Source organism: Lepisosteus platostomus, chromosome 6 (genome assembly GCF_059453375.1).
Source record: "Lepisosteus platostomus isolate fLepPlt1 chromosome 6, fLepPlt1.hap1, whole genome shotgun sequence".
Classification (NCBI taxonomy): Eukaryota; Metazoa; Chordata; class Actinopteri; order Semionotiformes; family Lepisosteidae; genus Lepisosteus; species Lepisosteus platostomus.
In genome coordinates this window covers 55,798,941-55,826,906 of record NC_142616.1, presented here as the reverse complement: position 1 = coordinate 55,826,906, position 27,966 = coordinate 55,798,941, and the positions used below count along the sequence as shown (strand labels likewise).

General features: G+C 38.3%; 1 protein-coding gene across 2 annotated transcripts; it reads right to left on the bottom strand.

The window, feature by feature from the left end:
- Positions 1 to 3: 3 nt before the first annotated feature.
- On the bottom strand, positions 4 to 27,934 carry rbm6 (RNA binding motif protein 6). 2 transcript variants are annotated; one of them, XM_088636431.1, is made up of 23 exons: positions 27,847 to 27,934; positions 26,241 to 26,357; positions 23,842 to 25,459; positions 23,477 to 23,566; positions 21,849 to 21,918; positions 17,470 to 17,543; positions 10,017 to 10,091; positions 9,056 to 9,332; positions 7,860 to 8,017; positions 7,496 to 7,596; positions 7,337 to 7,394; positions 6,971 to 7,022; positions 6,199 to 6,275; positions 5,989 to 6,103; positions 5,544 to 5,641; positions 4,850 to 5,125; positions 4,298 to 4,450; positions 3,333 to 3,398; positions 2,459 to 2,680; positions 2,233 to 2,307; positions 1,862 to 1,932; positions 1,409 to 1,478; positions 4 to 942 (listed from the first exon to the last, which is right to left on the bottom strand). In XM_088636431.1, exons 2-23 carry the CDS (start codon positions 26,282 to 26,284, stop codon positions 844 to 846), a joined length of 3,939 nt encoding a protein of 1,312 aa, XP_088492557.1. In that variant the 5' UTR covers positions 26,285 to 26,357; positions 27,847 to 27,934; the 3' UTR covers positions 4 to 843. The 2 variants fall into 2 exon arrangements, with proteins under 2 accessions (XP_088492557.1, XP_088492559.1); XM_088636433.1 differs by lacking the exon at positions 3,333 to 3,398.
- Between the last annotated feature and the right edge of the window lie 32 nt (positions 27,935 to 27,966).

Sequence of the window (27,966 nt, the reverse complement as noted above, 5' to 3'; positions counted from 1 at the left end):
CAGTGATCTACAGACATTTTTACTTTAAAAATGTACACTGAAGACATTACAAAGCACATCTGGGAAAACAAAAATATAAAAATCATTGTGTTAACAAAGAAAGTACAATTGTTAGCGTTGCTGAAACCATCCTGTGGCACATAAATCAAGGTTCCAAGTGTAAAAACTAGACATACAGTATAACAAAGGTCTTTATATTCAGCTGGTGGGGCAAACTTAATATACAGCTTTTTTTGCCAAAATCATGGTATTATGCAGCAGCGCTAATATACAGTCCACTGCAGGCCGACCTTACTTTGTTTCCTTCACATCTGGGCACAAATCTCAGCTTTCAGAGGTGAAGTGAAGGTACTGTCACACCTGTCCCTCCTTCTCAAACAAGGGAAAGTGCAGAAGATGCTTGAGTCAAATAGCAGATATCGTAGTCTTCCTACTCCTGATTACTGGCCAAAAAGCCACAAAGGTAGTGGCAGACGTCATTTGTTTCAAAGATAGTCACTAAATCACTTTTAATTAATATTATTTACACTTGTCAATGCTATTTTTGAAGTGCACTGAACACTGATTTCTGCTAGTGAACAGTAACTGTAACTAGCCTTAATTTTCTACAACTTCACAGTAAGGCATATCCCTTAGAGGTTATTGTCAGGGCACTTTCCGTAGCCTGTGTGGAAGAAGTGGGTTTATAACACTTAATAAACCCACATTTGGTAAGAGTTTCAAAATGAAGCCAGTCCACAGCATGAAAGGAACAGCCCTATGATGTTTTGTCAATGTGCTCGGACGTAAGACATTTTTCAGAGACATGGGAAAAATTAGTTCCAGAAAGGCAGTCCTGGGCAATCATTCCAACTCCTTATAGCGGGCAAACATGGCCTTTCGAACAGCCTCCCGGTATGTGGCAGGGGTCCTGACCTGCGTTTCCGAGCCCCTTTTCTTCTTCTGAATTTAAGATCATGAGAAAAAACTGCATTAGGTATCCAATACCAGATGAACAACAAATTGAGTAAAAATAAGATTTCACTTGGCAGAATTAGGATGTAAATATTTATTTTAAGACCAGTCAAAGACACATAATATCTGCAAGTATATACCAAGAGGGAGTCAATCTGCTGTTGCTTGTTATATTAGTATATAACTTAAATAGCTAAGAAAAATCTAAATGAAACAAGTTTAATTGCTAGCATTGTAAAATAACCTTATTAAATTGTTTTCAATATTTATTACCCGTGTTTAACACTTTAGATGGCAAATATTCAGACCTAAAACATTCCAGTACATTTCACTGCACACACTACCTTAATTATAAAGTATAAGCTTTAACAACAGAATTACTTCTAAAGGCTGAAAATCTAGACGAATGAATCCCAATGCCTGAATGAAGATGCAGGCACTGTCTCTCTCTTACCTCAAAAGACTCCTCCTCCCCCGAGTTTGTCTTCACACCCCCTGCCTTGCGGACACCCTTTTCTACGTCACTGTTCAAACATGAGGGAGACAAAGAAGGTGTTTTCAGGGGGGTGGCAGCAAGTCTGAAGTGTATGATTCTGCAACTCAATTCATTTAATGGAATATTCTAAATATATATAATGTAAAACGAAAAACATTTACACTAATGAACAACCTCATGTTATTCACTGGATTTTGCTCTAATAACTTTGTAGCATTGGTGAAAAAGTTTGAAAAGGCTTATGTCAACCAAAACAACAGATTCCTAACACTCAAGTCGAGTTGAAGGGAATATTTCAGTTTGTAAAATATTACACTGTGTAAGGGTTTTACACATTGCTTTTAATTTATCATTAATTATATTAGTCCCCAAACCAGACAAAAACTCTTGGTGAGAAAAAGAAGTACCTACAGTGAATCAGAGCTCTGGTACTTTCTTCGTTTGGCTTCAGTAGGCGAGCTGGTCATATCTCTGGAACTCATCTGGAGTAGCAGTCAACAACAAAAACAATCGTTATCGACAGGAGATACCATAGCTGGGTAATATGTGTTGAAAATGCAATTCCTTTTGATCTTGGAAACGTAAACCAATAACATAAACCTTAATTAGTCTGTAGGTCAAGAGAAACCTCAACGTAAATAATATTCATTTTGTTTTTCAAACAAATTTTGAATATCATAATATAAACTAATCAGGGGAGGAAGATGAGACCACTAGACATCACAAAGGGTTTGAAAATGGAATTCTGAAGAAGAGATGAAATACTATATCCTCTCATTCACCTCTCTCTCCTGGCTTTCAAGAGCCTCCAGTTCCTTCTTCGACCTCTTGATCTTCAGGTGTATCTCCATGTTTTGCTAAAATGACAAAAAAAAAACTAAGAATTTGCAAATGTCCCAAGATTCAGTGACAGAAAAGCAGAGATTAGCAGTTTCCCAAAATCAAAAAGTTGATATGAAATCCAGGAATATTTAAGAGACCTTCACACTTATCCCAAAATGACAATACCTTATGGAGATCAGACAGCTTCTGGTGCCTGACTAGAGCATCCTTATTGGGAAACTGCCTCCGGCAGAGCAAGCATGCCATCTTTTTCCAGTCTGTCAATCGGTCCTCTTTCTCTTGGTGGCTCTTCACAGCCCGTGGCTCTTCCTTTCTTTCCTCTTCCTCCTCCTCATCACTTCCTGCTCCATACTCCGATACCAGCATTCCAAGAGAGCCCAACGGCCGCTACACATGGGGAAGAAACGGAAACCGAGTGTTCTGGATCACTAAAAGCAAGAGGCCAGATTTAAAATCGTAAATAAAGTCTTTACACACCAACACTATGTTTGAGCACATATCAAAATAAGCAATACTGTCCTGATACCTGTGTAGAGAGTTCAAGATACATTAGTTATACATTGCAATTAGTTATTAATAAAACTCTACTAGAGAAAGGAAAACAGGAATAAAAATATTTGGCATTGATTACAATGTAAAACATGAACAATTATATATTATGTCTAACAAGAAATATTAGTTCTAAACAAAATATTATTTTAAAAAAATTATAAAAAAAAGTTTTGAACTTTAAAGTATTCTTCAAAACGGTATACTCTTAGGTTAATTGGCTTCTGGGAATATTGGTCCTGGTGTGAATGTGTTTGTGTTTACATCTGTTTGCCCTGCGATAGACTGGCGTCCTACCCAGGGCGTATGCTACCTTATGACCACTGGTTGCCAGGATAGACTCCAGGTCTCTCCGACCATGAGTTGGAAAAAGTGGTCATAATATCAATGTATAGATTTCTTGCTGCCCAGGAAGGACTAAATTTATTAGCATGCTCCATCCCCTGGTTTTCCGGAGACTTATATAATGGTTAAGAAGGCAAATCAATACCTTTAGAGCCTTCTCTTCTTTCTTTGGTGGAGCAAATGGCTTCTTAAAAATATCATCTGCTGTGCCCTGTGGTTCAGAAAAGGCAGGCAGTGAGCAGGAAGAAAAGTAAAATCAGATGCCAGTGACATACTATGGGCCTCAAATTGAATTTGGCGCCAGTTGTGACAATTTCCAGCAATATAAGTTTTAAACTGGTGACATCAAAAATCCAGAAAAAGCATACACTAAGGGGAAAAAAAACCTAAAGTAATTCACAACATTAACATATCTTGACTAGACATGCAAATGTGATCTGGTTTTCCAAAATCATGCTCCTGGAATTAACTTCTTACAAAGCTTTTGATTCTGCAGCAAATGTTCTTATAAATCATATATAAATAAAAAATATCCTTATTGGCCCTTCGCAGAGTCTCAGAGATTGTTTTAACAGAGCAATAACCTGAGAATCATGGTTATGGGAAAGCCACATTTTAGATAAGAATAACCATGTAACCAACGAATATGAATTTAGAAAATGCGCAGGAACTTTTATTTTAAAAATGATCAAACTGTTAAAAGAGGGAAAAACTTTGTGATAAAGGTCTGTGATAATTTGTGGAAACTATAGAAGTAGAATGACAGCTGATCAGGGGTTAGTAAATGTGACATGAGACACGGATGGGAAAAAACATTCAAGGCTATGATCAGCCTTGTATTGGAATGAACAGTTTTAACTATTAAATGGGAAACTGAGTTAACTTATTGTAAATTTAAAGGGATGTCAACATAATTAAAAACGAACACCAGAAACAAATAGCTCTACTTATAACCCCCCTGACTAATTATGACAATTTGTTTGGTTATGTCATGGTTGCCAGAGGAAAAACTAATATCCGTCTATTGACTGGAAAAAGTAATCAAAAGGAACATGCCCTGTGGCAAAGAGCAGTCTGCCACAAGGTGTGCTGCTCCCTTCCCCTGCTCACCTTCCTCTCAAAGATTGCAAATGCTGCATCTGCAGCCTTAGAAGCCTTTTTCTCCTCCGTGTTCCCTTGAGGCTTCAGGACTGGAGAGGGCGCTCGGATGCTCTCCTTCTGTCGATTCTGGATTTTGGCCCATCGCTCCATATCTTTCATAATCTTCAAATATATGACATATTAATGCATTTTCGAATAGTTGTGAATTCCAAGCGATGTCAAAATTGTAAGGGGACTGTTAGGAAAGGGGTGTAAACAAACCTCCCACCCATTTTCAGTCCCTTTGTGTTTTACAAGAGGCTGTAAATCACACCACTACAGAGTGATTGATATGGCTTGCTTTTGTAATCCCCTGCTTGCAGCTGTGGTGTGTCTGAGCAGAGTAAGCAATGGCAATAACAGTTCTAGCTGTTCTTTTGGAAAAATGTGTGCAGTTTTAAGAATAGAATAAAGGAGATTTTGAATTCTATCTCATAAGATGCTAGGACAAAGTATAGTCACAGGCAGAAAACAGAAACATAGTGTCTTTGTGAAACAATGTGTCAAAGAGGAACACTGTACCTTATGTGCTGCCAAGCTTCGAGGCTTGTCATCCTTCTCTTTCTTCTCTGGCTTGTTCACCATGTCCTCTTCCTTCTTGTCCACAGCTCCCTCACTGCCTGTTGCCTTTGTGTCTTGGGGTGTCTCCTGGGGCACCACCGAAGAGGCTGTGACTGTTGCGGCAGCTGTCTGGGAGCTCGGGGGCTGAGTCTCAGCTGTGTGGCCTGGGACAGGAACATAGTCCTTCCTGACACTGTCCCAGTACAGGTACTGCTGAGTCTGCGCATTGTAGAAATACTAGTACAACAAAAACAATGAACAAATCAGTGTTTTTTTTATGATCACAACAGTGAAAAACCACCATTTAGTTTTAAAAAAAGGTATTCTAGAAATAACAGAATTCATTACTGTTAAAATGGTGATTTAAAAAATTCTGTAAGTTTTTAATAGTGTAAGCTTCAATACATATATCTTACATGGGCAAAATGTGATTACCTGAATTCACAGGGAAAGACAGTCAATTTCAGCTAATTACCAACAAAGAACTACTTGCAAAATACGGTACACCCTCTTTGTCTTTCAAGTAGCTGTGTATAAGAGATCTTTCAATGATTGGTTACACTGAATGAGACTTTGTCACCCTCATCAAAACCCCCACCTCAAAACAAAATGTTCACAGACTGAATAAGGCATTTATATTATTCCCAGCACTTACCCTAGAGTTAGGGTCATAGTACAGAGTGGTCTGGGGATCATAGTAGAAGCCAGAGGTAGCATCATACAAGTATGTTGACACATCAGGAGCGACAGCGTCTGCAGAAAAGTTGATAAATTCAAAATTACATACTCAAAAGCAACAAAGAAACAAGCTTAATTGTGGTGTTAAGTTGCGTTGTGTATATATCTTTACACAACTTTTTTGTAAAAATATACTTTGTTTACGTTAGGTTTTTAAAAGTAGAGATATTCGATCTTCAGCCTGGTTCAATTGCAGTATATCAAAATTCCTTATTTTTCTACAGCAGGAACAACAACCTTTCATTGTTAACAACTCATCATAACTATGAAAATTCAACATTCTATTAAAAGTGGAATTTGATATTATTGTCAAAACAGGTTACTTAAATATAAAAGATAAAATAAGCATCTCCTTCCCTCACCATAGCTATAGGCATCAGAGCCATCTCCCACCGCAGGGGTGATGGCAGCAGAGGTCTGGGGGTCTGTAGTCTGGTAGGGTTGAGCACTGGCAGGAGTCTCTAAAAGGCCTGTACCCTGGAACAAGGGTGAGAGAACAAAAACGGTCATTATGGCAGCTCTGGACTTGGAATCTGTAGCCCCCTTGTTGATGGACTACTTGCTCTGAATACCTGTGGCAGATGAGAGGTTTGTAACTGAAGATCAGAGCTCAGCGTGGCATCTCCACTGACTGCAACTGTTGTTTCCCCTAATAAACAAAACAGCAAAAGTAAATTTCCACACATGGATTTCAGTACAGCGCAAAAAGTTGAAGGACCTTGTATTTTCCTAAATATAGTAACAAAAACATAGTGCTCATAGCTCGAGGGCTACACAAACGTTTCCTTTGATTTACCTCTAGACAGCATCAATACAGGACATAACCAAACTGTCTCATCATTGAATTTGTCAAATTTACAACCTCCAACAAAATGTTCCATGGTCTAACACAATGCTTAGAATAACTGTATCATCACCTTTAAGGTTTCGTCACTTTGCTTCAACAAACATCCTTAACGATCCAATTTTCTCTTGAAAGAGTCCTCCATCTCTGAGAAGTTTAACTAATCTAGCTACCTATCCCACAAGCAGCAGCTCAAAGGGCAAAGTGTTAACAGCCTTCAGGAAGTGTTAGCTGGACATGTCCCTTTTGGGGTTCAGCAAAACAGCAATTTCAGTAATTGGTCTGGCACCTGGAAACTTGCAGCAATGGGAAGGAGGTATTTCATTGGTATTAGTTGTTTATTTTCAGAAGTCAGTAGGTCCTCATTTTGTAAGGTACTGCCACAGAAATTGGTTCTTTGTAGAAAACACTTTCTCCATGAAGAAACTAGAAAAGTTTAGTTTTTGTGAGGACTAAAAAACACTCCGTGCTTAAAAATCAGGAGAGGAGAAAAGCCCTACCTTGAACGACAGCGGGGGTCCCCACAGAAGCTGGAAGTGGCTGGGGATAGTACTGTTGTTGAAAGAGCAGAAATCCATCAACATCCTGCATCCGTTTCCATAGGTTTTACTGAACAAGTCCATCCCCCCCTATCTCTGTATACATTAATGATGCCCCTGGCCCAGTAAGATACAATACTTCTAGATTATATTTCCAATCAAACCATTTGGTCTTTGTTAACCAATTTTTATTCTTCTTAACTTTCATTATACTGAATCGGCTAGTACAGCAGCAATATTTAACAGTTTTCCATTATTTAATACAAAGGATCACAAAACGTTTGTAATGTCAAATTCTTAGTTTCTAGAAAACTGCCAGACACTCACCTCTGCACTAAGATCGGGATATCCCAAAAGCGAAGGTTTTTCAAAATCCTTCTTAAAACTAAAAAAAAAAAAGAATCACAGGAATGCATGTTAACCAGATTCGGTGTTTGTGAATTGCACACGGATATGGAAATTAGGTCAGAACCAGAATTCACTAACCTTTGATTTTTTAAAGGTCTTGCTACTTCCACATGTACCCTGGCACCATCAATTATTAAAGGCTGGGGTTTGGTGAGTAGTTCCACCAGATGGACAACTTGCTGTGAAAATAAATAAAACCCCGATGTAAACCAAAAAATAGTTCACACTGTTATATCTTTTAGTGTACATGACCTGACCTGTGTTTGGAAATGCACTGAAAATAATGATCTGATGTCAGAACTACTGCAATCAAATGTATATGTTGTGTTATTTTTACAACAGAGCTGTTGCTCTTACTGAACTTCAAAATATCACTTCCAGGCATATTGACAGAGTTCAGTGGGAAATGGCACTGCCGTAATGGAAACTATAAAGTGCTCACCTCATGTGAATCCATGTCCACAAAGCAGAAACATTTGGACCCCACGGGTTTGCCTTTCACTAACCGCACATTTCTCATATCAAGGTAGGCGAATGGGTCCAGAGCCTTCAGGATTGACTCAACTGTGGATGTGCACTTCACATTTTTAATAATCATAGCTGAAAACACAAACAAAAATGGAAGAAACGTTATTGCCCCTTGTCATAGTCACTGTTTAAAGTACCAAATTAGAGTATCACAAAAACCTAAATCAGAACAGTTTCAGTACAACTGGCAAGCCTTTAAAACAGATAAGTTAACTGACTTTCTTGCAGAATGATGTAAATTGGAAAGATAGCTAAACTCGATGTTTGCATTTCAACTGCCTGATAATGAAACCAGGTAGTCTCTTTAAGTATATGCTGACAGATTACACAGGTGGTCTACTTCCACCTGCATCCCAGAATCGCTGCTGAATTGCATTACATTCTTTTGGGAACAGTGCTTACATGTGAATAAAACAGCACAGGAGAAGAGCTAATGCTCACACACCTGATACCCTACAAGGGTGCCAATACTGTATTAATATAAATATTTTACGGCAGCAGTGTGAAGTTGACCAACGCCTGGTGTGTTTGGTTCAAAGATGCCTCCCAGAAACTACAAAACCTTAATACTTTCTCAGCCCCTTTATACATATCAGATGTGCTAAAACTGCTTTCTCTAGAAGTTCTCTTTCATCTGAACCCAATCGAGCATTTTAAGGATATTATGGAACACCACTTTGACAGTGTCAGTAGAGGAGCTTTTCCACCTCAATCAGGCATTGTGTTGACTGACTCTCCCATGGAAGAATGGTGCTGCATCTCATTTCTAAGAGTGCTTCCATTCAGTCCTCTAACGATCTATTTCTTAATGGGTAAGAGAAACTTCAACAGCAGATATACAGTTTGATTAAAAAGAAGTCTAGTTATTCACAGTTTTGATAGTAATTTATTTGGATTTAATAAAGAGAAATGATATTTTCACATTTATAGTAAAAGTGTAGACATACAAGAATTTGCGGTACGGCATCTATAAGTATACGGACATGGAGGAGTCTCAAACTTCCTTTCATGGGTGTGTGTGTGTGCATGAAAAAATGAAAAACACAATAAGAATGAATGTGCAAAAAAAGACTCGTGAACTGGAGTAACACGATTTTCCACAGAACTCACTCTTGCTTTCCTTGAAGATGGGGTCGACGCTGCGAACTGCGGGGCGCGAGTTCCACGTGCCCCAGGACTCTGCAGGTTGCTGTTCCATCGACTCTTGCCAAGAGGCATCATCCTGGGGTTGCTGGAGCCAATCTGTTTGAGACTCGGTCTCCCCAGGAGGGTGCTGGGAACCGGGCACCTCGGGGACAGGCTCCAGTGGCTGAGGCTCTGGGGGCGCTGGGGCTGGAGGACAGACCTCCACAGACTGGGGTTCCTCAAGCTGTGACTCCTGCTGCACCTTGTTTAAACACAGAGGAAGGATTTCAGCAGCACCATTAGCAAGATCCTCAATAGGGAATATCAATAAATAACTGCTAATATAATAACTTAATAACCAATACGCCACTAGTACAATGCAGAGATAAGGTTTCCACAAGGAATTATGTCCCAATAAAACTCTCTTAAGGTCATACATTTGGATAAACATTCCTAAATAAAACAAATACAACTATAATTTTATTACTATCTGAGTTGCAGTTCTAAGAACACCCTCAGGAATGTTTGCCTAGAATAGTGGCACTGAAGGAGCCTTTAGCAGTTTCAGGTTATATGTAGGTAATTTTCTTTAAACAAATAAATTATAACAAATCTCTCATTACTTAACACGTAAGCAGCAAATGTCAGTTTGGAAGACTATGCATAGAAACCATAAACTGATTTAATGGAAAATGAGATTTTCCCATATTAAAAAGATATAGTACATCTTTATTAAAACTACTGAAATATGATGCTATTGCTGTTGTCACAACTGGCAAATTCAGACTTTTATGCTTTGCATTATTAGTGACAAAACCAAGAAAGAAAAGAAAACTAACTGTGCCACAATGTTACGCAGTAGCATCATATTAAAACATAGGAAGATGTTCTATAGAACTGAGAAACAAAACAATGATTAACACCCCAATAAGCTGTGGATACTTACAGCAGAAACTTTGCCATTCCAGTCTGGCTCGGCATATTGCATCATCACAGTTTTGCTGCCAATCTTCAAGGCTCCCTGGAAATAAATGAACATGGTTATTTTCCATCAAATCTTTACTTGCATGGTTAAAAATAACAGAAAACATTTATTATCTTATTAAAGTGTGTGTGCATTCAGCATGCTTCACCGCAGATATGCTCTATAATGTGATGATGTTCAGTTATCAGAACATGTATCTGCTAAGATGAAGACTTAAAAGAAAATCATTTCATACACATACATGTGAAACGTCTGCGCTATCTGATATCAGCTTAGAAGAAAGAGCAGTCATAGTGGCCATTTAAGGTGAGAAAATGACAAGTTTTCCCAAGCGTAATTCGGTGGGATGGCTCATGAATAAGCTAATGCGAATGTCGCTTTTTTGTTTGAAAACTGGACAATTCAAAGTAGTAAAATGAGGCATAAAGACACCGATACTTGAGACCCATGCCCGAGTGAAAAATACGTTTTTTTTTTAATTGTTCTCTTGTGAGGCAGTACTCATGTACAATTTGACAACCTACAAGCTTTTAACAAGGAATTAAAAACTAAAAACTATTAACGACTTATGAGACAACCAACTGCATTCACTTTTCTGACATTTTGGTGCTATAAACAAAATGTATATATAAATCTACAATACTCAAATAACTCTACTACTGATCTCGGATGATAAAACTATAAAGGGATACATCTTGATGTGCACATTGAAAATATGCAAATATAAAACTAAGGGCCAGATAACATTTGTATATGATACATGGGATTTGATGTTTTGATAAATATCAGTAAAACCATTTCAGGAAGAAGTGTTCCAAAGCATTCCAGGCTAATGACATATTGGAGCTTGTTCAGGCATGCAAAATGCTCTTTTCGTGAAGCACGCTGCCAGCCAATACTAAAACTCTTAATTTTCAACATACAGCATGCATCTTCATTCAGGTAACATGATAGATGCAAAGGAGGAGCAGAGCACACTCGAGCAGATAATTCTACACTTTCAGAAAGTTTTTGGATGGTGAAATAGCCAATACAACAAAGTAAACCGTGACTATTTAGACAGCTATAAATTTCAGCTCATAACTTAGTTCCCCCAAAAAATCAAACACTACATGCTAAAATGTCATAAAAATTACACTGACTTCAATTTTGTTCTCAAGGTTATGCTTGAGGTATGCAATTTTATTAATGAGAATACAATTTAGTTTATTGCTTTATATATAAAGAGATGGTCTCTAGTCTTAGTGCATTCAAGGTTGAAATACTGCAATATATACCATGGTCACTGTATATACAAAGCAGTAAGATGTCACTTAAAGCAAGACTTCAAGGAACTTAGTTTAGCCAATGGAAAAACACAAAAACCAACATTAACTAAGGGTATCAATGAAGACCAGGAAACATTCATTTCTACAGTGCTTTAAATTTTCCAATTTATCATGTAGATGCATGTTTTTTTATATAGCCAAGTATTCCAGAAGGCAACAAATTGAGCTGAGCATTCAAAATATTTGTACTATAAAAGTCAAAGATCTTAGGCTACCCACTTAACATCAACCAATTGATCACATTATTAAAAAATTAAGTTACGTAAGCTGTGCAAAGATCTTCACAAACTGCAGTCCCATTTATAGTAGATTACATAAACTTGCAGACATCTCAAACCAGTTCAAATTTAATTAGTCACAAGTGTAAAATCCATATAGATGGTTTAAAGTACATAAAGGTTTAAAGACAGATACAGTATTCTTTCCTAATGGAAGACACACAGTTTCTTGTAATAAATACAGCAATAGCACATAAAACTCCTGTTGAAAAATGGCTAAAATTTTGGATGCAGGCATTAAGTTATGAAAGTGACTAATTTAATTACAAAGGGCAGCAAAATGGATGGATGATTTCAGACTTAGTATTAAACCATTACAGCATAAACCAAACTATAATGTTTTTTTTAACATAATCCATTTTTTAATTGTTAGATATTTCTTTCAGAACAATATCTCTTAAAATAGTCACATCCGAAGCCAAGTAATAAGTGATTGTCAGTGATCTTAATTAGGTAGGTCTATACTGTTTTGCTCTTTTAGAAATCTAAATCCCTATTGTTAAAAACTATACTTGTAAACCTCTATGAATGTTCTTGCAAAATGTATAATGAACACTTCAACACTGTACCAAAGGTCCTAAAAAAAGTCAAACAAATATACTTGGTATGAATTACTAAAAAGAAATTGTTACTTTAGATGCCAGTGCCCTATTACAGAGCATGCCTGATAAAATTAACAGGAGCAAAAAAAAAAGTGATACCAAGTGATATCGGTGATACCAAGAATAAAATACTTAACAGTAATTCTGTAATCAAAATTTTAAGTATAACGAGAACACAGTCTTTTAACGCGGATCTGCAATGCTATTTTTAAATTTTGGGGTTATAAAGAATCAGCATCGATGAGTTCATTTCAAACCACAATAAAAACACAACGTATACAATAACATGTAAACCTCCAAATTAGATCACAAAATAGAGAAAATGCCCAGGTATGCATAGCACCATATTACCATTGTCTGTGACTCAGAATGAGGCAACAAAATATCTGATGATGTGCAATGGCCCTATTACATTAACAAGCACGTTTGTGACTATATCCCTTTTAATACAACAGAAATATTGTTCCAAGTCGTAAAACCATATTCAATCACATCTTAACCTAGGTCTTGACCATAATTATGATAAAAAGGATCACCTAAATTGTTTTTCTATCAAGCTCTGATATCACCCTGTCCTTGCCTTTTCTTTTCATTGTTTGCTTTTTATTGGCATAAACGGTAGGAATGGCACCGGGTTTGAGCACAAGTTTTCGTTGGGTAAATGAAATGAAAATATTTCATATTATGAATTGTCAGGCTTCATAATCATGTAAACTCCAAAGCCGAGAAAAGTTCAATATACATGTCCTATCCCAAATTAACTATTTAAAAAACCAATACATTTCTGTTGCAATAAAACACATGCCTTAGATTAAGCTAATTTTTCCACTGTATTAATTAATCCATAACTTTAAGAAACCGACACATACAAGACGACATTTTAAAGATACTTTATCTAGAATACTGACTTGAACAAGTGCAATTGAATTGAATTCAACATATCGACTTTGGGACAATTTTGCTGACAAATATTACTTACTTGTTAAGTCTGCATGCAGATCACGTTGGAACATTCCTGTAGTGAAATATCTGCTGTACAACCTGTCCTTATTTACTCGTATAACGCACTGAATCTCATTTAGAAACGCGTTGATGGGACCAACATCAGTGCCCATGTTCATTACCCATCTCTTGGCTAGCTGAATATCCCTCGGAAAAGGAAACAATTCTTGCCAACTCTCACTCTCGTCCCTTGGTGAGACCAGCATTTTGTGACAACACAGAGACCATACAGTACTTTCACAAAGTTCACGATTTTGTGCTTAATTTGGAATTTGTAGAATTTTGCGATGCCGCCAATTAATTTAAATTCGCTACCAAAAACATAATAACCAGTCCGAGAAATTGGGACTTCAGTTCCCCTTTAACAATTTTAAAACTGTTAACGGTGGCAGGCTTTCTAATGTATCCGGGCCATAAATTCCACTGAAATAGTGCTGATTTTGGAGATTAAGAAGGCCTGGTTCAAGAGATCTCATATATGTTCACAGAATGTGAATCATGTCACAGTTTATTAGTTTTGTTTCATCCGTATCTTCAGATCATTCACCTGTAAAGTGAAAAGACTGCAGCAGTAGTATCTAATTTTGGTCTGCAAGGATTAGTAACATAGCAGTGTGAGAACACCAGTGGCTTAGATCCTTTTGTATTAAAAAAAAACAACAGAACACTCTAAAGATATGAGAACATTCGGCACCAGAACTATATAGGTGTAGGATTTAAAGCGATAAATGATTGCAAAAGTCACCATCCCAATCACAGCTGCAAGATTTTTCAGTATAACATCTTTCGGCTTGAAAAACCTCACTCAACTGCAAAAAGTCATCCTATGATTGCCATGTTTCTGATACAAAAAAGAAATACATATCCTGGGAGAACCAAAATAGTAATATTTAACAACTGAGTATCCAAAGAGCAAATTTGGTATAGCTCAATATCAAAGAGTTTAGATTTAGAGACAGCACAAGGTGCAGTTTCGGGAACATTGCGAAGACAACCGAAATTAACCCAAGAGCCATTAGGTGTAGATTTACAGCTTTAAGGTATATAAAAAGCATCCATAGTGTAGCAGAATGCTGCAATAACAAGTCTCCTTTAAAGGAAGGCATTTTGTTATGTGTAGCCGCTCATTCTGCCTAACAAAGGAAATGCAATTGACATAAATAGAATATAGCTAAACAGCGCAGCCTTTTTGTTCTACAAACTAGATGCCTTCTTCACTTAATAAAGGTGTGAAAAGTAGTCATAAATCAGCAGTCCCACAAGTGGCCTAGATGCAGCTCATGAAAGCGTGTGCACATATGGCATTCTCAGATCTCTCAATGACAAAGCTCACAGCAAGAAAACATTTGTACTTTGCTTTGATACTAGCAACTGAATTGTGAAACTAAAGGAAACAAAGGAAAAAAACATTCTTAACTTTGCCTTGAGTGTTTGACAGGTTGCGGGCAATACTGCTCAGGGCTTGCTGCATCTTGTTTTTTGCAGTAGTGACTGAACACCGGCTTACAGACATTTTTCAACAACAAAAAGGTTTCAGTATACGGAAGGCAGAAAAAAGTACACGCACGAAACAGATCTAATCACTTTCTAAACCTTTCAAGAAGAAAGGGACATCATACCTACACCTCTTACATTTTCCAACTCTAATAAGTTAATGCAGGTGTCATCAGCACAAAACCTAGAAAAACCATGGTAATAGCTATGGGCCATGTAAAGCTTAAGCTTTTTAGGGAATTAACTGCTGGAACGCATGTAAAACCCATTCAGGTACCCTCATTAGAATCACATATTGCTTCTAATGAAAGGATTAAACAATCTTGCAAATCATTTTCGGAAAAAAAAAACTACATTTACTCATACCAAACGTTGTCGTAAAAGAAGAAAAGCTGCAGATCATGCAACCGTTCCAGCAAGGAATCAGTCATGTGAGAAAAGGATAAAACAAATCTTATGTGGAAAGGGGCAATATTCTGGGAAGAAGAGCAAGGTTTTGATTTTGTTATGGTACACTAAAAATCTAAATCAGAAGCTGCTTTTACAGCTTCTGATTAGGTGTAAGGCTGTGCCAAGTCAGAAAAGGCTACCAAAAGGAGAAGAGCCTTCAAGTCAAGAGCCTTCCGACCAATATGGCTTTGGAAAAGCCCCAGAAACGGATACTGTGGCATAAACAGAGTTACCAGTGAAACAAGCCCCTCTTCCAGGATTCCAGATAACCTGGGGAACACCCCCAGAACTGCATGGCAACTGCACGACAGAAGTCTAACTGCGCATTCCCTCAGTGGTGTTCCACATCTAGATTAGATCCAAAGACCTGAAGTAGCTGGTTATCCCAGAGGTCATCACATCCAAAATGTTCTTACCGCTGAGAAGGGAAGCACAGATGAAACACACTGTTTGGATGATCACACCTGGCCCCAGCTGAGCCCGACTTGCAGCTAGAAGCATCAGAGACTGAGACCTGATCGATCAGAATTGATCCATCATTAATCCACCATTTGCCCACAGGACAGACAACATAACTCCTAACTGCAAGGAAATTCAACCCCTATGCAGAGTGGTATGACACTAAAGACAAAAAAAGAGCATCTGGCCTTCAGGTGGAGAACTGAATAAAGGATGTGTTCTCTTCTCCATTCATCTAATAAATGACCAAATTAACCTATAAATACATTTAATTTATATTCTCAATTACCTACAATCCTAGTCTCCGGAAATGAGTTGAATAGTTAGCCTAAGTAACCACAAGCACCAATGTTTGCATTTTTTAAACGTATCTTCAGTTTATTTCTGTGGATCACTTATACCCATTTTCCCCAAAAAGCAAAACTCGGACTCAGCGGCACCAAGGTTCAGAGATCCAAGACCCGCAACGCAACCTCAGAGACTTCGAACACACCACAAATCTTTTCATCATGAAAAGGCGAGGCTTGAAGTAAACAAGAACACCTTCCTTTCTCTGAAATATAGCCAGAGGGGTTTCCACTTCACCGTAAACACTACCAGAAATGATTTACCATATTACGATGGGAAAGAAAAATAAAGATTTCAAATGTATGTACTAGAACACCAGAAACACAAGCATTTACTACAAAGCCAAAGCTTATCTCATAAGGCACCACTAAGATTAAACACCTACATATTTGAAAACAATGCATTATACAGAATGACTGAAAAGATTAAACCCTTCAAGGAATAATGAATGACCCAAGAATAAAAGCAAAAGTGATGGAATGACCAAAAAGCAACAATACATACAAGTAGACCTTGGTATTTATATTACCATTTTAAAATCCTTCTAGGCTTAAACCTTTAACAAACAATGCATTTGTTTTGCATTTTAGCATGTTTAAACATACCATTCAATTTGCAGCAAATAACATGACCAATACTAATTTCTAATCGTTTCAAAACATTTCAATTAGATGAATCTGCAGAAATGTAGCATGAGTACATAAGAGAAACCACAGCTACCAGACTTTCTGGGTAATGGCACATATGAGCATCACTCCCAAACATTTTTATAAAGTGTTCACATAATCTGCAACAAAGGAACTAGCGTATGAAAGAAAATCGCAATCGAGTCCAAACAAATTAAACCAAATTAAGAAAGGAAATCTATAATAAAAATATGTACTCAAAGAAAAGATACCATTTTATGAATAAGAGATCCCAGACCATATGGTTAAATGTCATACCACTGAAAACTCCCAGCTTGCACGTATCTATTTAACCCTTATGTAAGTTTTAACCAATTATCCCTCATAAAAAACAGGAATATCCATCAGAGATGCTGTAAAACATCAAAACAGACTGATGAAGTCCTCCAAAAATGGATTCAAATCTAGCTCAACCTAACAACCATACTAATCCAATCCATTCACTGTACCTGAGAAAGGTATGATGTCACTTCTCTGGCACTATTTTCCATAAATTAAGTCCGAAATCATTCACCTCCTTATATTTTTATGAGACCAGACAAAAAAAAAAAAGTTGAAGAACCAAATCAGAACCACGTCAAACCAATGTTATTTCTCAAGCATCTCTAGTAGAAAGCAACTCCCTCTCTTTACCAAAACCTTGCACACGTGGAACCTTCCTGCCCACCACCCCCCTGCCATGCCAGCCCCCGCCCACACCCCCAACCACCCCAACTCGCTTCCTGCCCAGGGGTGACAGCAGCCGCAGAGCGATGAGGAAAGGCCACCTGGTTGGACTCCATGAAGTGGACTGCATCCTCGAGGTTTAAAAACTCCACATAGGCGGTATCGTAGCTGTAACCTGGGGACAGCATTTAAAATACAGATGGATCTGTGTTAGTCATTGGCCGTCATGAACAAAAATCGACAAAACATACACATCTCAGACCATTTACAAGCATAAACTACAGCGGCGACTCTTTTGAATTATGAAAAGGAAAAACGCGCCACACTTCTCTTTTTCATTAGAGGATGCGTTCAGAGACAAAGGGAGGCGAAACGAAAACCAGAAGGATGAAGAATAACGTTATTGCAATTCGCCATACTAGAATTTGGATGGGATTAAAGCTACGCGTTATATCTTCTAAGAAACTGACCTAAATGCGTTTTAAAAAATACCAACAGCCAGAGCTGCACAAGATTGGTCATCCTTAAATCTTCATACTCCAGAAATTCACATGCATTTTTGTGTCAACAAACTTTGCAGTCATTCAGGCTCTCTTCTTCATTAGGTTCACTTCTTCATTAATGTTTTTGTTTCCTTAAGCACATGTAACTTTCTGGATAAATAACTGAAGATTAAATGCTACCAGATGCAGGTTTTAAAGTTCAGCCATTTACAAGAGAACACCACAAATATAATAAATATAATTTGTTAAAGAGACCAAATATTTGCACATGGTTATTACAAAAAAAACTGTTACGAGCACCTTTGGTGCTTTAGGGAGAGTACAAAGGGGTGTCTCAATATAGCAGTCGACACCTGCAGTATATTCATAAGTATTCATTAATGCAACAACTCATCTTTATGTGCTAGCAAGCACTTTACGTCAGTGTGCCCGAGTGCTTTCGGAAATTCGAAGGATTCATGTCACAGTGATTTTAAAAACCAAGGTAAAACAATAAGAAAATTTGAGAATTTTGGTCTAATAAAACATTTTATAAATCTGTTCTGTGTAAAATGATATTCAAGTTCATTTCAAAACTGAAGACAAGAAACGGAAAATGCACGGTTTTGTCTATATGCTGTGCACTAAGTGAAGCTTGTACATTTCAAGTTTGTTGAAGATGTAGAGAAAATGGAGTGAACCACAAGGCTTGCTCAAGACTAATAAGAGTAACATCCCAGCTGGGATCTAAACCCATCCCCCTCCATTCTCGGAAGCCCCAATCATTACTCCATGCAGCAGCTGCATTAAAACTCAGATTGTGGTTTAAATATCTATACCGTTGTTAAAAGATCTTAACTACATTTTGACTACCCAATAGTCTTGGACAAGAGCCAGATCAGGGCCTTAATGCATATATACTGGCAACATAGTGTTGAAAAATGACAAGTATTGACAAGATGACACAACTAACCGTCAAAATATGATCCTATTAATATAGCCTCATGTACTAAATCTACTATTTCTGCCTTTTTTATTACGAACATCCCACTTTGTTTTCAGCCTGCTACCACAGTGTTCTAACTGTGAGAACAGCAAATACTTTTCCCTCCTTGAGCTTGAACAATGCCAGTCCTGTATTTCAAATGGTATTATCCCTACATATAGGTGATACCACTCTAGTTTACTGCCAGTGCTACTATTGTTGGTAAAATACTGAACACTGCATCTCAGGGCTTGTTAACCCATGTCTCCTTTGTCTGTTTAGAGATATATGACCCATCCCTAAGAAAAAGGCATATGAGATCTGCATATGATCTGAATCAGACACCCAGTTACAATAAATTCTGATCAAAATTGTATAAGATCACAAAATACATCACACACTCTCTGTGGCATGGAAACACATGATCTATATTTTTAGGTGTATTGCTCACCCCTAATGCTAAATATTGTGCTAATTATTCTGGATGCTCCATTAAAATTTCAGGAATACTCCAGAAACTGACACATACATCACGCAATTTCCAATAAACTGCAACTTTTTAAAACTTATTTGCCGCTGGAATGTGATCTGTGAAGTGGTGCTATTTGTACATGGAAAGAAAGAAAAAAAAAGAGGAGGGTTAAAGAAAAACTTCTGGCTTACTCCGCAGTACAAACAATATGCCATTTTAGAAGACTCTCAGCCATCCAAAAAAAAAAGTTTAGACCGCTATGACCTCTCTACTCACAAGAACAAAAAATCTGAAAATTATACCATCTTAAAACAGCCCAAATTTTGAGCCTCATTCACATGGCCGGAAAGTCCATTGCAAACACCTACAGGTCATAAGAATGTTTAATATTCTCAATTATAAATGCTACAGTGCCTGAAGTCTGAAGTTGTCCCCTGGGCTTCTATAAAAACTGCCTAGGATTCTGTCATAATGCTAAAGGATCTGGAATGAAAATGGAAAAGCCACACAACTCCTCACGTTTAAGCATTCAGGATTACCTACAAGTAGCATAAATCGGTCATTCAGTAAGTAATATCTTGGAATACAAGTGTGGAATTTCTACACAACTTTAGATCCTCTGAGGTATTAATGACCTGAGTAGGAAAACATCCTACAAAAAAACAGGAAGCAACAGAATAAATTCAGTACAGCTCTATAAAGTTCATTATCTTTGTTTTTAAAAACTGTCTTTCCATATCTATAATTGCTGCTTAATCACCACAGTTTCTTCACACAGGACATATGTGCCTTCATGGCACAAAGCTAAACCACAATAAACAAGCAGTCAGTACTTTGGCAGTAAGTTTGGAACACTCCTTATGAGCCACACTACCATTACGTTCTGAATTATAATATTCACCACACTACAGTTCACCACAGAAGGAAGGCGTAAAATACAAAAAAAGTCCATTTTATACATTCAAATAATTTCCAAAACTTTTTCTAAAAATGCTGGTTTTATACCGACACTGAAAAACACTGAAATCCATTAACAACAAAAATATTTTTCTTCTTAAGTTCTTTAAATACTTCAGGTTTACAGAAGTTGCCTCTATTGTTTATCTTTGCATACAAAAAGATATGACAAATAAAGTATAACTGGACCAACCATACGAGAATAACTATTATACTACATAATACATGTATAAATAACTACTGTAATAGAAAATGGTTAAATAGTATTACTATCTGAGGAATCTCTCTTTTAAATCAACTTTTCTTTTAACTTTTTTCAGTTACTTCTCCATAATTATACCCAGTAAAATTATGAGGGCAGAGTCCGTTGATCTGAAGTGCAAGTCTATCTGCAGCAAAAGTTCCTTGTTTATAGTGGCAGTGCACAACATTTTTAAGTTTGCAGATGGCATGAAAGAAATCCGTTGAAAGTGTAAAAAGGAATTAAAAACAGCAGTAGAAAGAGAATTCTTTGTAGAAGGTAGAAAGTATATTGCGCACTAGGGCAAAGTGAAAACTTTGATTTCTGCTGAATAGTTGGGATTTGGGGTGTTCAGCATACTTCTATGAGTAATGATGTTGCCTTCAACAGTAGATGCTAGTGCTGCGCGGGATGACTCACCGACTCAGGTTCGCAAAACATTTTCGATCGGGTTAGGCGAGTACGGGTTTGTTTCTCACAACCGCGGGTGGATACGGGGGGAAAAAAAAGCTGACCCGTGCATCACTAATTGTTTGGAGTAATTTCGTATGGAGCGGGTTCGGGTCAGTACTTTTATCATTTTAAACCTGGTCGAGCTGGTGCGGGTTCGTTTCTCACAACCACAGACGGGTGGGGGTCAGAAAAAAGGTGACCCGCACCTCACTAGTAGATGCTATAGGGAGTACTCAAACACTGCACAGGCAAAACAAAAATTCCACACACATTCTTACGAATGAGCAGACAGATGCTCATTAATCACCATTTCTTATTATAGAAAAGTGAAACATTCTGTTACAGTCAATCATAGATGAATACTATCATAGACTGACACTGGAAGCCACAGATGACAAAAGTTAACTCTCCTGCTCCAGCCTGGAGAGTTGATATTCCATGCGTTTCCTCATAAGGTCCCTGAATACTTCCCATTTTGAGAAATAGTTGAGGACTCATCAAAAGAACTCTTGAGTTCAGAACTCAAACATATATGTGGACTAAATGAAGATAGGTACGATACTAGTTACATTACCCATAGAAACTTGACAATGTTTATCATAAAGAGTTCGCTTAACTGAATTACCTATGCATTTGTTTGCATGAAGAAAAGGGGTTTACATTTTAACATCACAGTACTGTGATACGTCACATGTGCTTTAAGACTGGTTTTCTTGTTAATTATATTTAATTGAGAAAAGGGAAATGACCAAACATCATTAGAACTGACAAGACTTTGAAGAACAAACTTTAAAGATTTTCGAAAGACAACTAAGATGAATGTTGTGCAGCGAAATGGCCTTCAAGCCTTGTTCTAATTACTCTATTTCTCTGTAGTTCTGCTCTCTCACCTGGTACAACAGCCTTTATTTTCATGCCAGGTATCGGAACTCCATCTCGAACAGCAAACGCAGAAAGGATCTACAAAACAAAAAATGAAAAGGTATTGAAAAAGTTACACAGGAATATGTCTCCCAAAATTGTAGTCACGACACTTTCAGAGGTTACAAATTGCAACTGCTGCAGAATATGTAACAATGACTTTACAAAACCACCCAAAAGATTGTTCAGAACCATTGGAGAGATTTTTCAGATTACCACCTGAACTCAAACCAAACAGATCATAAAGGGTTTATGAAACAGTCTGAATAAAACTCCTCCAATGAGCTCTTTAAATATGAGAACATTATGTTGACATAATTATGTCTAATTAACTTTAACTCAAAGTTTGCCTGTACAAGTTTAATAAGGCAACAAGCATGAAATATTCGTCAGCTTGCAGATATCAAATGAATCTATGTGTTAACGAAAATTTTTAATATCCCTGAAGCATTTCAAGAACAAGAAACTTTCATTCAAAAGTGTGAAGGGTTCGGCTTGGGCGATGCTCAGTTATGTTTATTTTTAGAAAAGACTATTCCTCATTGATCAAAAAGTTGGAAAACAATGAAGAACCACACTGAGAAGCTTAGGAAATAAAGTCACAGTCTTTATATATTTTGTACTAAAATGTAAGCTACTTATTACAAACAGAAGCCTCAAACATAAAAGACTTCTGATTCATATTTATAATCAGATGATGACCACTAAACAAAAAATAGACTCTGCAGTCAGTACAAAGCGTTTTAATTATTTTGGAAATATTGTGGGAAATGGTATTGAACGCCTAAAATAATTTAAAGATTTTGACAACTGAAATAACCTTCAGGTCCACAAAGAGAGAGTACTACACCCTAATTTAAGATTGAATGTCATGCAAGTTCAAGGCACATTTGCGTGGTTGGTTAATATTTGGCAAGACTAATTTTTTCTGCACTGAAATGCTTAAAGAATTAAGCACTGTAAAGACCGTGCACACAGAAAGAGTGCTGCGTCAGAACCTTCCGTAACCGGAGTACACAATTTGATCGATGTGCTGCATCCTACGTTTTGCAGATTTCTCCTTAGCCAACGGAATAGCCTAAAAAGCACAAAGTTCTACCGATTTCTGTAATTACATAAAATAAAAGGTCAAATAACAATCAAATAATACAAAAGCACCAACAGGAAGAATGGCGATTCAATATCCTGCCATCTTACCCAAAATATGAAGATGAATAGCAGGGGATAAGAAATGTAAAACATATTCATTATAAGAAGCAAAAGGTCCTCTTAAATAGTTTTGCAAACCAAACCTAATAATAATCTGGAGAACTGCTGCTTTAAAAACAGAAAGCATCAAGGTATGTAAACCAATTCAAACAATGTAAAACAATTGCCATTACATTTTCTGTTCAGTCAGATTGCAGTCATATATGAAGCTCATGATATCCATAACTCCAATAAACACATTTAGAAACTTCAATATAATTCCTGTTTTCCACACAAATCATTTGAGTTGCAATATTGCTATACAAATAAATTTAAATAACATAAATCTGTACAACATGATGTATGCCTGTATCTCCATTGACACATAATAACGTATTAAAGTATGTACCTGTTCCATTGTAGCAGTTTTAGGAATCCCTGTGATGGAAATGGTTTGAGAGACCTTTTCCTTAATGGACGCACTTCTGTAATCTTGATCCTTAAATAAAAAATAAAAAAAAGACATTGAACATAAACAAAACAGATGGCTAGTTTTAACAGTTCAATACAACATACTAATTTGAGCATCTTAAAAACACAAAAGGAGTGCCTCTTTTTTATCTATTTATTCAATTACATGTGTTAATCTATAGCAATAACTTTTAAAACTGGGTTTAAAATGGTCTATTTATTGAGATATTAGCAATGAAAACAAGAAGCGTTACAGTACATCAATCACAGCCCTGATTAACTGAGAAATACCTGTGGTCTCACCTGAAGACTGAAGTCACTTGATCTAGGAGGTGGGACAGGTTTGGTTGGTTTGGAAGTTTTTTCCAGCCCTTGAGGTTCCCCATGCTCATAATCAAAGGTATGACTGGATGCGAGCCGGTAATCAATGTCTCTGTAGTCTTGATCCTTGTATTCATTACTCATTTTGTCCATGAATTTCTCAGTCTCTACTACTGTTTCTTCTCTTTCTGGACCTGCTGCTGCTTCCTTAGGTTCTGGGAATGTAGAACGATCCTCAATGCTGTGGTGCTCCTGAGACAAACTGTCCATAACTGGGAGAGAATCGAGAGAATCGGCACCCACAAAATAAGGAGGTTTCTCTCTGAATGACCCATTCTTCTCCTGATCTCTTGGTCCACCTTTTGGCTCCTCTCCCAAGGTAGAGTTAATTGGCGGTGGGTCTGTGTGCATTAATGGAGTCTCTAGTAAACCTCTGTGCTCAAACGGTGGCAAATCTCTACCTATAAAGTTGTCCAAAGGGACACTGCTCTTCCATGGTTGTGAACCCAAAGTCTCTCTTTCTGGAGGAGGAAAAGTATAGGGGCCTTCCTTAGCCCCTGGGAAATCCATGGGACCTCCCTCTCGGCCTTGGAAGTCATGAGTCCCTCTAGGAGTTCTCTCTGGACCTCTGGTTTGAGGAAATCTATCCCTGCCCTTTGGAAAAGGAGGACCCCCTTTCATATGGGGCTCCATAGGAAAAGGCCCCCTTTCCCTGATATCTTGAGAATGAATAGGCTCATCCCTATTTCTGAAACCCATAGGTGGTTCTCTTTGTTCTCTGTAATTTCCATCCCCACCTCTAAACTTTGGTCCATTCCATTCTCCAAAATCTGGGGGCAACTCACCTCTTCCCCGCGCATCAAATGGGACACCATCATTGTTCCTGAAACCAACAGGAGATCTTTCCCTCTCCATATATTCTGAAGGAGGTCTACGCCTGTCTCTGAGGTCCATGTCAGTATCAAACCTCCCTCCCCTTAAGTTTACAGGAGGTATACCTTGCCTCTTAAAGTCAGGAAATTCTCTGTTTTTTTGTGGCAAATCCTTATTTGACCCATCTGCACCATCCATGTCCCCCCAAGGCCTGTTTCTATTCCATAAATCCCCACCACCCTTATCATTTCCCCTCATATTTAGTCCATGACCTTCTCTACCCAAGATTTCCAAAGGAAGTCTTCTCCTGGAATCCACAGGAGGTGTACTGAATTCAGGTCTGCCCATTCCATGCCTCTCTCTTAAATCCACATTTGGCTCATCAAACTCGCCCATATGCATAGGTTCTCCATCTCTTCTGCTATTATCTAAATGATGCATTGGAGGTCCCCTAAAATCTGGAGGTCCCCTGAACCTGTTTCCCATTTCTGGTCTTCTTCTCATTCCAAACTCAGGCTTATCTCGTCTAGGGAAGTCCATACGGGGATCTCTTCCTCTTAAGTCCATAGGTTTAAAATCTCGCCCCATCCCGTCTCCTGGATGTTCATGTCGGAACCTTATGTCTGCAGGAGGCCTTTCCATCGGTCTGTATGGCATTTTACCAGTTCCTCCAAAATCTGGAAAAGGCCGTTTTGGGGCATCAAACCTCTCTCCATGGGAGTCCCCACTGCGACGACAACAGAAAAATAAAATAACATGATGAAACAAAATATACACAGAGGCTGGGACAACAGAAGAATTAAAACTGAATATTTGATTAAAAACTACTAATGGGGCACACTGTGAAACAGATGGATTGATGAGATTACAGCACACATCAACATTGCAAAAATAATAATAATAATAATTACTTGCTTACACTTATATAGCGTTTTTCGGAAAACTCCACTCAAAGCACTTTACAGGTAATGGGGACTCCCTTCCACCACTACCAATCTGTAGCACCCACCTGGATAGTAGTGGTATATACGCCATAGTATGCCAGTACGCTCACCACTCACCAGCTATCAGTGGGGAGGAAAACAGTGATGAAGCCAAATCAGAGATGGAGGATTATTAGGAGGCCATGACTGGTAAAGGTCAAAGGGAAATTTGGCCAGAACGTCTGGGTGACACCCCTACTCTTTTTCAAGAAACACCCTGGGATTTTTAATGACAACAGAGAGTCAGGACCTCACAGACCCACACAGACCGCAGGGTGAGCGCCCCCTACTGGCCCCACTAACACCTCTTCCAGCAGCAACCTTAGTTCTTCCCCAGGACGTCTCCCATCCAGGTACTGACTAGACTCACACCTGCTGAGCTTCAGCAGGAGTTCCAGGGTGATATGGCTGCTGGCATATCACCCTGCAACACAAATGTGAGATGTTTCAATTTCTCGGCATGCGCTCTGAGCAGTCTCATAAATCGACGAACGGCTGACCTGACACTCCTTCAGTATGACTTACCGAAATGGAGGCCCACGCGGGCCAGGCCGGGGGCCATCCCACATTTTCTTTTCCAAGCCAAGTCAACAGTATCTACGAAAACAGTGAGACACGCTGTTCCAATGGAGGCCTACGCTTCTGAAACACAAACAGAAGAACACAGCTGGAATAGCATTAATGGTATTTAATGATCAGTAGCAATACTGAAAAAAGATACATATACTGGTTCTGATTTAATGCTTTCTCCCTCACTTATGGGGGGAATAAATTCTGTTATTAATCATTAATGTTGCAACTGATTTTCCAACAGTGCTTAGGTCTTGACAGATAAGTCGGTTGAGAGCCAATTCTCATTTTCAAGGACTAGCTGGTCAAGTGGTGATGGACAAACACAGGTGGCAATGGCACTAGGTCAAACCCTCCTGCTATGAGCACTTTTCCCTTCTGCAGAATCGGGGCAGAGCGGTGGCTCTGTGGCTAAGGATCTATGCCTGTGACTGGAAGATTGCCGGTTCAAGTCCCGCAGCCGGCAGAGGAATCCTATTCCGTTGGGCCCCCGAGCAAGGCCCTTAACCCCAACTGCTCCAGGGGCGCTGTACAATGGCTGACCCTGCGCTCTGACCCCGAGCTTCTCTCCGTGTCTGTGTCTCATGGAGAGCAAGCTGGGGTATGCGAAAAGACGAATTCCTAATGCAAGAAACTGTATAGGGCTAATAAAACAACATTAACAAATTAACAGATAGGCCCCAACTAGAGAACTTAGCCAGCAATTACGTTTTGGTCCGCTGCAAAATCCAAACGCACCACTTGTGCGCCAGGCTGGATTCTGTTCCTTAATTAGTTGGCGCATATGGGAACCAAAGGTCTACAGCTAATTTTAACACTGAACCTCATGACTGGTGTACGCATGCAGACAATACTGCCACCTTACAATCTTAATAGAAGCATCTTTATTAAAGCCAGGTGACGAAGAAAAGCTTGTTCATTACAATTTAAAAAAAAAACACTTAAACAACTAAATCACGCCATCCACGATTTTTTGTTGGACAGGCATATTTCGATTTTTTCGGAGGCGAACCACATACCGGTGCCGTGCTGAAGACGAGACACAAAATCAAAGCAGTCTGTCATTATGTTTTGATACTGACCCAAAAGAAATTTCCCAGCTGAACTTATAAAGATCACTCCTGTACCAAACATTTAATGACAGCACACAGCTAGATATTAACTGATCACTGCAGCACTTTCTCTCGGTCTCAAACCGCACTAGGCTCCGAGACTAGTAGGAACTGTAGCACGCAGGCCCTATAAAGCATCCAGGGCGTGCGGAATAGGTGTAGCTACATCTGCTGGACTTGGCTTTATATTGTAGTACAGCTTGAGCCACCATATTTTACATTGTACAGATTACCAGTAAATCACGGGAACTACATTATCGTAACTAGGTTAAAGAGACATGTCTGCGGATGGTATCTTTAGATTTCGATCTCTTTCTCCATCACAATAGACCACGACCCTCACGAAATATGCAATTATAACAAAATGACTATTTTTCCCCCCGGGAAAACCTTCGATTACACGCACTTTTACATATGTGAAAACAGAACATTGAAAATAATCCACAAACCTTTTTAAATACAGTATATTTCTTCTTGCACCACACCGCCTCTTAGAAGTTAAACAACATGGAGTATAGCGGAAACAGAACGACCAACCGGAAATTTGTAATGTCTGAAGCCTGATGGGA